Source organism: Euleptes europaea, chromosome 18 (genome assembly GCF_029931775.1).
Source record: "Euleptes europaea isolate rEulEur1 chromosome 18, rEulEur1.hap1, whole genome shotgun sequence".
Classification (NCBI taxonomy): domain Eukaryota; kingdom Metazoa; phylum Chordata; class Lepidosauria; order Squamata; family Sphaerodactylidae; genus Euleptes; species Euleptes europaea.
The window spans coordinates 7,933,372-7,942,223 of NC_079329.1; the positions used below are offsets into that span (position 1 = coordinate 7,933,372).

At 47.5% G+C, this 8,852-nt stretch overlaps 2 protein-coding genes across 2 annotated transcripts; both read left to right on the top strand.

Moving 5' to 3' along the window:
- Nucleotides 1-2,435: 2,435 nt before the first annotated feature.
- LOC130490346 (olfactory receptor 4Q3-like) lies at nucleotides 2,436-3,386 on the top strand. Its single transcript, XM_056864173.1, has one exon. The coding sequence runs from the start codon at nucleotides 2,439-2,441 to the stop codon at nucleotides 3,384-3,386; it is 948 nt and encodes a 315-aa protein (XP_056720151.1). The 5' UTR covers nucleotides 2,436-2,438.
- A 3,636-nt stretch (nucleotides 3,387-7,022) lies between these two features.
- On the top strand, nucleotides 7,023-7,988 carry LOC130490347 (olfactory receptor 11G2-like). Its single transcript, XM_056864174.1, has one exon. The coding sequence runs from the start codon at nucleotides 7,023-7,025 to the stop codon at nucleotides 7,986-7,988; it is 966 nt and encodes a 321-aa protein (XP_056720152.1).
- The last annotated feature ends 864 nt before the right edge of the window (nucleotides 7,989-8,852 follow it).

Sequence of the window (8,852 nt, forward strand, 5' to 3'; positions counted from 1 at the left end):
GGGGGAGAGTTACTTTAGAGAAGCTAAGTGAGAGCTTTAGAGAGCTAAGATGCTCTGCCAGTTTTTGCTACAATCTGAGATTCAGAGGGGCTGTGGCTCAGTGGCAGAGCCTCTGCTTGGCATGCAGAAGATCCCAGTTAAAGGGACTAGGCATGTAGGTGATGTGAAAGACCTCAGCCTGAGACCCTGGAGAGCCGCTGCCGGTCTGAGTTGACAATACTGACTTTGATGGACCATGGGTCTGATTCAGTAGAAGGCAGCTTCATGTGTCCATGTGTTCATATGTTAGTTTCTCCTGCCTCCTGTTTATTTTTACTCCTTAATAATTCCTGGTTTTCTTCCTACTTCTGTGCAAAGAGTAGCCTGAGAAGAGGGACTCTGGTAGTGTGGGGTTTGTCATGCCTGTGGCCATTCAGGTCATGGCAACCCTCCCTGTGAAAGGCAGTGCTGTATGACAGGCTAAAGCCTCAGCACAGATTGTTACAGAGGAGGACTAAATAATGCATAGTTAAAGAGTGGCACTCCCTGCCCCAGGATATGGTGAGGGCTGTCAATCTGGAAGGCTTGAAGAAGAGAATGGACATGTTCACAGGGGACAGGGCTATCCATGGCTACTAGTCAAAATGAATACTTGTCATGATGCAGACCTATTCTGTCCAGGATCAGAGGAGCATGCCTATTCTATGAGGTGCTGAGGAACACAGGCAGGACAATGGTGCTACAGTCATCTTGTTTGTGGGCTTCCTGGAGGCACCTGGTTGGCCACTGCGTGAAGAGACAGCTGGACTTGATGGGCCTTGGTCTGATCCAGCAGGGCTTTCCTTCTGTTCTTTTGTTCTTAACTCCTCCCCCTGTAAGCATTCAGATCCCTCCTCTCACTAAGGGGTGCCATGAAGGCACAGGCCCCAAAGACTGGTATAAGAGTAAGACACTGCTCCCCACAAAATGGATACCCCTCAAAGAGTTCTGGGATCCATCTTGTGTGTCAAGCTTGAGCAGGAAGGCAGTTGGCTGCTAAACGTTTCCCCTGGCCCTAAGGTATGCCTGGCTGGACAATGGGGCTACCTAATCACCATTGTGTCATCCTAAGGTGATTTAATCAGTGCTCAGAGCAGACCATTACTTACCCTACTCTCTCAAATTTACTTCTCATCCCTTGTTATGGGAATGCTTCTTTTTTGAAAAAGAACTCTGGGAGATTCAGTTGCAAAACATAGCCTGGTCTAGACAGAATTTAAGGATGAATGTCATTCCTCATTCAGAATTTGGGCTTTGTCTTTTTCTCCTGTGCTATGTTATAAAGGACCTGCTATAATATGGAGTACTAAAACAAAAGCGGGTGGGAGGTAGACCACAGTCTACTCTTAGGTCACTGGTCGACTCAAAGCTGGGATTCTTCTGAAGCTGACTGAACTAGATGAATCATGGTCGAAACCAGCAAAACATTTTCTTACAGTGCAATCATGAGATCCCTTTCCTAGGAGTCAGCCCCATTGAGTAGGATTCTGAGTAGATCTGGTTAGGAGTGCTTTCTTGTGCAAGAGTGTAAACTCTCAGGTTTGTTTAACAGAGATTGATTGTGCCTTAACGATCAACAGATCTTGAATGGGCAGTTTGGTTTTTCATCCAAGACCATCAAGTCTTTGGAAGACATTTCTTTCCTTAATTCTTCTTTCCTCCCTTCTTTTAACATTGAGTGGAAAATACTGATATAAGAGAATGCCTGCTGCCTTTTATGCTTGGCTGTTTCCCTTGCCATCACCCCTCGGACGACTTTGGGTCTTTGTTTTGATTATGCATGCCGTTTCTGAACATCAGAGGTCGCCTCACTCTCCCCCTGTGTTTCCCCGCCTTCTGCCCGCGTTTTCAAATTCGAGATAAAACAGGTCTCTGAAAACATGGGGAAAATGCGGGGAAAAGCAGGGGGAGAGCCAGGCGACCTCTGATGGTCGGAAACAGCATGCATAATCAACACAAAGACCCGAAGTCGTCAGAGAGGTGACCGCGAGGAAAACAGCCAAGCATAAAAGGCCAATATCTCATTCCATAATCCACCATATGAGGAGAGGTTATGGCTCAGTGGTAGAGAATCTGCTTTGCATGCAGAAGGTCTCAAGTTCAATCCCCCTCCAGTTAATAAAAAGGATCTGGTTGTAGGTGATGTGAAATATTCCTGCCTGAGACCCTGGCGAGCCAATGCCAGTCAAAGTAGACAATACTGGCTTTGATAAACCAACAGTTGGACTCAGAATACCTTTAAAGAAAGATATATTGATTAAAGTTCATTTTGATATCTATGGACTCATAATGTCATAAAATAAGCTTCATGAGCTTGGCTGCCTAAGGATTCCAATACCGTACTGGCTGTTGTGTTGTCCATGGTGATCAACCACCACAGGCTGCTAACCATCTTCTCTCCCCCAGGTTCTGTCATCTTCATGAATGTCTCCACTGTCACTGAGTTCATCTTCCTGGGTATCTCCTGCTCCCACTCCATCCATCTCCTTTTCTTCCTCCTGGTCTTGGTCTCCTATACCACCATTATGTTGGGCAACCTTCTCATCGTGGTCACTGTGAACACAGAGCCCCGCCTCCACCAATCCCCGATGTACTTTTTCCTAGCTAGTTTGTCCGTCATCGACTCTGGCTTGGGGAGTGTGGCCGCCCCAAAGATGATGGCCGACCTGGTGACCTGTGACAGAACCATTTCCTTTGGGGGCTGCATGGCCCAGTTCTTCTTCCTCCACTTTCTGGGCGGTTCGGAGATGCTCCTCCTCACACTCATGGCGTACGATCGCTACGTGGCCATTTGCCAACCCCTGACTTACACAGCCACAATGAACCGCCCGCGCTGTGTCCGGCTGCTCGTTTCATGCTGGGTTGGAGGCTTCGTCCATTCTGCGATCCAACTGGTCCTGATCCTCCGGCTTCCATTCTGTGGCCCAAATGAGCTGGACAGTTTCTACTGTGATGTTCCTCAGGTGGTCAGGCTGGCATGCACCAATGCCTATGTTACGGAGCTCCTCATGGTGGCCAACAGTGGCCTGCTCTCCCTGGTCTCCTTCCTCATCTTGATGGTCTCCTATGGTGTCATCATAGCAACTCTGAAGGGTCATTTCAAGGAGAGGGGAGGGAAGGTTCTGTCCACCTGCAGCTCTCACTTGATGGTGGTTAGCCTGATTTTCGTACCCTGCCTTTTTGTGTATCTCATACCATTCTCCAGCTCCAGGGTGGACAAGATGGCTTCAGTATTCTACACTGTCATCACGCCTGCCCTCAATCCTATCATATATTCTCTAAGGAATCATGAAATGAAGGAGGCTATGGGGCGGTTGAAGAACAAGTGCATTTTCTGCCATTCTCGTGTGAAGGGAGAACAAAACTGAGTTTTTTCCTCCAGGTGAACCAAGGTGACTTGTATGATGTCACAGATTTTACCTAATGTCTAACTGGTTGTGGGTCTGGAGGCCAGAAACTGGCTTTCTTTAGGGACTATATAGGGTGCATGTATAAGCTGGACATCACCAAAGTGCTTGTTTTGGGGAGGGAAGTGTACTGTCAGCCCCTCGATCAAAACCAAAAGGCAGATCTTGAGATGGACAGGGAAATAAAGGAGGTGACCAAAGGGAAGAATGTTATACTACTGGTGATTTCAACCACACTCACATTGATTGGGCAAACATGCTCAAGTTAGGGTTGCCAGGCCATGGCTAGCAACAGCAGGAGTGTAGTGGGTGGGGACATGGGGGAGTGCTCTGTATCACATGCACCATGAAGTCACTTTCAGGAAAACCCAGAAGTGACATTGGGTAGCTCTAGGAATCACTGGAAACTCTATGGTAAAACCATACTTTCTCCTGCCAACGTTAACCATTTCAGTTGTCTTCCTGAACAGGACTCACAAGGGGAGGAGGGCTGTGGGTTCTCTGCCACAAACATTGCATCAAAGTTGAGGGTCTCCATCTTGTGCCGGGCTCTGCTACTAGAACACCAGCCCATTTAGAGAGGAAGACCCAGTAGCCTTGATGCCCTCCTGACTCCTCCCTGCCACATCGTTGCTGATGTCATAACTGACCAAGCAGCACATGATAGTTGTTCAAGACTCTCACCTAGCCCGTCTTCCCATGTACATCCTGCTGAGCAACTTCTCCTGGCTGGAGATGTGTTATGTGAGGGCCACGGTGCCCTGGAGGGGGGGAAAGAAACAAAGCACACTGGAGAAAATAACCAGCAACCCCTAGTAAGTCAACTAAATAAACAAGATAGGGTTGTCAGGATGGGCTGAAGGAGCTGAGGGGGAAAGACTCTTATCCTGGGCCCTGAATGTGTCAGTTACCTGAGTGAAGTATTGCTCTATCTGAAGATGACATTGTGTAGAGGGGCAAAGAAAAGGCAAACACAGAAGAGCAAGCAACCACTAGCCGTAAGCCTCCCAGTGCAAACAGAGCCAACAAGCCCAACACAGCCAATGCCAAACCAGAGAATCCCAGCAGAACTACCCTGGCAAGGTCCCTCTAACATGCGATCCCATTTTCTTGTGAGAGCTGCCTCCCTGCCCCCTCCCTCCTGGGAAACTTGAAAAAAGAAAAAAAAACCCATTCAGGTTGGTGCTTTAAAATGCCATCCCTGGATATTCCTGGTTATTCCTGAATATTTCCAGGAATATTCAGGATGAGGATACCCATATTGACCAGGATTCTCTATGTATCTGAATCCCGAGTATACCTGGAAAATGTAGTGGTGGTGGAAAGTGCCATCAAGTCATAGGGTTTTCAAGGCAACAGAGGTTCAGAGGTGGTTTTGCCACTGCCTGCCTCCTTGTGGACTGAGAGAATTCTGAGAGTTCACCCAGCAGGCTTCACGTGGTATTTTTCAGGTATATATTTGGACTGGATATATCCCTAGTCGTAACTGACCAAGCAGCAGTTTCCCTGAACAAGTGGAAGAAATTTCAGCACAGCCAAAGTAATCCCAGTGGGGAATGCCCCACAAATGAGTCAATTTATTCCATACAGAGGATTTAGTACACATGAACACATGAAGCTGCCTTCTACTGAATCAGACTCTTAGTCCATCAAAGTCAGTATTGTCTACTCAGACCGGCAGCGGCTCTCCGGGGATTCAGGATGAGGTCTTTCGCATCACCTACTTGCCTAGTCCCTTCAACTGGCGATGGCGGGGATTGAACCTGGGACCTTCTGCATGCCAAGCAGATGCTCTACCAATGAGCTATGGCCTTCCCCCAAAAATCAAGGTGGTGTTTGAGTGAACACATGAAGCTGCCTTATACTGAATCAGACTCTTGGTCCATCAGAGTCAGTGTTGTCTACTCAGACAGGCAGCAGCTCTCCAGGGTCCCCAGCGGAGGTCCTTTGCATTACCTACTTGCGTAGTCTAACTGGAAATGCCAGGGATTGAACCTGGGACCTTCTGCATGCCAAGCAGAGGCTCTACCACTGAGCCACAGCCCCTCCCTGTTACACCAGGCACAGAGGTCTCCTTTATTTGGGAAAATTAGCTGGAGACTAGATAGAGCTATGCAAGAGGCTGGCAAGGGGACCTTTTAACCAATTCCGCCCCTAGGTGAGCTAGCCAGATGGAGAGCAACCCAATAACGAGAAGGCTTTTATGAATTTTAAGGGTTTTAATGGTGCCATTACATCCCTACACAGAAAGATAAAAGCTCTTGTAAGTTGCTGGTTCTCCACTAAGCAACTGGACTCTAAGGAAAACTTGTTTGGCTGGAAAATGGAATTATTCTCTACAGACAACTTCCCAAGGGCCATTTATTTTTTAGATGCAATCATTTAGATGCTTTAAAAACAGGAACCATCCTCTACAAAGAGCTTACAGCCAACCTGCCCAAAGTCCGATTAAGCGAGACAATCTTCTGTCCATTACAAAGAAGACCACATTTGAGGCCTGATTTTGATACAAGGAATAACTAATAAGTCCCCCACCCCAAGCCAGCATTGTGTTTTCATCAAGTCCCTGGCTAGTTGGAGCAGCTCTCTGAGAACTTCTAAGGTACAGCAATATAGATTATCAACATTGTAAAAGATGGGAATTAGAGGGTAGAGGTGGAAAGGGGCCGTATTTGAAGAATAGACTGCACTTCTTTCAATTTTTTCGAATGAGGACTCAGTGGTCGGTTGCCACGTCAGCTGATGTGTGAAGAAGGAAAATCAAGATAGATTTGAGGATTACTAGCCAATTTCTGGCGGGCAATCTATTGAATTTTGCATAGAATTCTGGATGAAGGGGATTTAGGGTTGGTCTAGCAAGGAATATGCACTCCAGCAACATTGCACACTGTAGATCACTTAACATAGTTGCTCTATAACTGTTCGGAGACAATGAATATGCAGGATTGCTTTGTACATTTCAAAATGTCAGATTAAACCAGAAGGGTTCTAGCAAAAAACAAACAAGATCACACAAGATTCAAGCCAGGCCACTTCTGATCTAAACCTTCTTGGTAATGGCACTTAATTTTTAAAAAACATTGCAACGTTCAGAAGGATCCTCCTTCTTCTTCAAGTTAACTTGGACACGCCAGTGACTATCTTTGCAGACAGGAATCCTTGCATCGGGAACCTCCACATGCTCTGAAGAAGAAAAAGAAGAAGAGTTGGTTTTTATATGCCGACTTTCTCTCCCACTTAAGGGTGACTCAAACCGGCTTACAATCACCTCCCCTTCCCCTCCCCACAACAGACACCCTGTGAGGAAGGTGGGGCGGAGAGAGCTCTAAGAGAGCTGTAACTTGCCCAAGGTCACCCAGCTGGCTTCGTGTGTAGGAGTGGGGAAACCAACTCGGTTCACCCAGATTAGCCTCTGCCGCTCATGTGGAGGAGTGGGGAATCAAACCCGGTTCTCCAGATCAGACTCCACCGCTCCCAACCACCGCTCTTAACCACTAGACCACGCTGGCTCTGAACTGCAGGACGACTGATTGCCCATCAATAATTGCTTTATCTCCTCCGAGCTTAGGATGAAAGAGCTTTGCTTGCTGTTCAACAATGATGCAGAATGATCCTGTCCATGAGATTGGGGTGGACAATGGGACCACAGTACAGGAGTTCATTCTGCTGGGCTTCAGGGCTGGACGTCAGGGGCGCTGGCTCCTTCTCATCTTCTTCGTGGTCGTCTACACCCTCACTTTGGCTGAGAACTTCGTTGTCATCATGATAGTCGTTCGAGACTCTCACCTAGCCCGTCTTCCCATGTACATCCTGCTGAGCAACTTCTCCTGCCTGGAGATATGCTATGTGAGCGCCACAGTGCCCCGGATGCTCTATGACCTGTCCTTCGCACATGGGGTCATCTCCTTCCACGCCTGCTTCCTCCAATTTTACAACTTCTTCTCCCTTGGCAATACCGAATGCTTCTTCCTCTCAGCCATGGCCATGGATCGCTATTTAGCTATCTGTCACCCACTGCGGTACTCAAAAATTATGTCTCAACAGGCCTGCTACAAATTGGTAGCTGCTTGCTGGATCTTGGGTTTCTTGTGGTATGCTGTGCCGGTGTTCTTGATCTCCAGGTTGTCCTTCTGTGGCCACAACACTATCGACCATTTTGTGTGTGATCCTGGCCCCCTCTTTGCCTTGGCATGCCCCCCGCTGGGGTATGTACCCCTCCTCTTCAACATCTCTGTCTCATCTGTGGTTCTGGCCACCTTCCTCTTCATTGTAGTCTCGTATGCCTTCGTAAGTGTCACCCTGGTGAAAAGATCTAGCCAAGGCAGCTCCATGAAGGGCTTCTCCACCATCTCTTCTCACCTAGCAGTGGTGATGCTTTTCTATGGCTCTGTGGTAGCTATGTACGTCGGACCGAACGGAGAAGATCAGGCAGAGGCTACTAAGGTTGTGACTCTCTTCTACTCTGCCATCACCCCTCTGCTTAACCCCCTGATCTACTGCCTTAGGAATGACCAGGTGAAGGAAGCAATGGCCAAACTCTTGCAAAGAAGGAGTATGAAGTAGGCTAATGGAGAGAAGCTGGACAGCAATAAACTCAAAGAAACAAGTTGACCTGTATGTTATTTGGGAATGGTCGCTGCCACAGCTAGTGCGAGGAGGGTTAGACCTCTTGGTGAACACATGAACACATGAAGCTGCCTTCTACTGAATCAGACCCTTGGTCCATCAAAGTCAGTATTGTCTACTCAGACTGGCAGCGGCTCTCCAGGGTCTCGGCAGAGGTCTTTCCCATCACCTACTTGCCTGGTCCCTTTAACTGGAGATGCCAGGGATTGAACCTGGGGCCTCACACATGCAAAGCATGCACTCTACCACTGAGCTACATCCACTTTACAAAATGAAGCGATGCATTGGCTGGGAATCGAATCCAGGCCTCACGTGTGGCAGGCGAGAATTCTACCACTGAACTACCATTGCTTCCATTTTGTAAACTTCCTTTGTGTTTTAGTTATTTATTACTTGAATTTCTAGCCCGCCCACCCCAGCCAGAACCTGGCTCATGACGGGCTGATATCTAGTAAGTTCACATCAACTGTTGTCATATTGCAATTAAGGCTAGTTAATTGGCCTACAATGGTAGGAATGTTTTTAAGTGAAGCCGATAAAGATCAGTTTTACTTGAGACAGAGGGAAGGGATTAAACTGAACTTTTACCACTGTCTTGGCACCTTTCTTTCCCTTCCTTGCTCCCTCCATGGAGAGCCAGTTGATCCCTGATCTTTAACCTTTTCATTAACTTATACACATTTGGCACCATCAATAAAGGCAATAATATACAAAAATTGGCACTTAGTAAGAAGCATCCCTGGATGTGACCAATTACCTAGAATAGGTCTAAAAAGACCCAAGCCATCAGGGATCAACTTA

What these genes read in the sequence shown, in the direction of transcription:
- LOC130490346 (XM_056864173.1), top strand. Translation starts at nt 2,439, where the DNA reads ATGAATGTCTCCACTGTCACTGAGTTCATCTTCCTGGGTATCTCCTGC.
- LOC130490347 (XM_056864174.1), top strand. Translation starts at nt 7,023, where the DNA reads ATGATGCAGAATGATCCTGTCCATGAGATTGGGGTGGACAATGGGACC.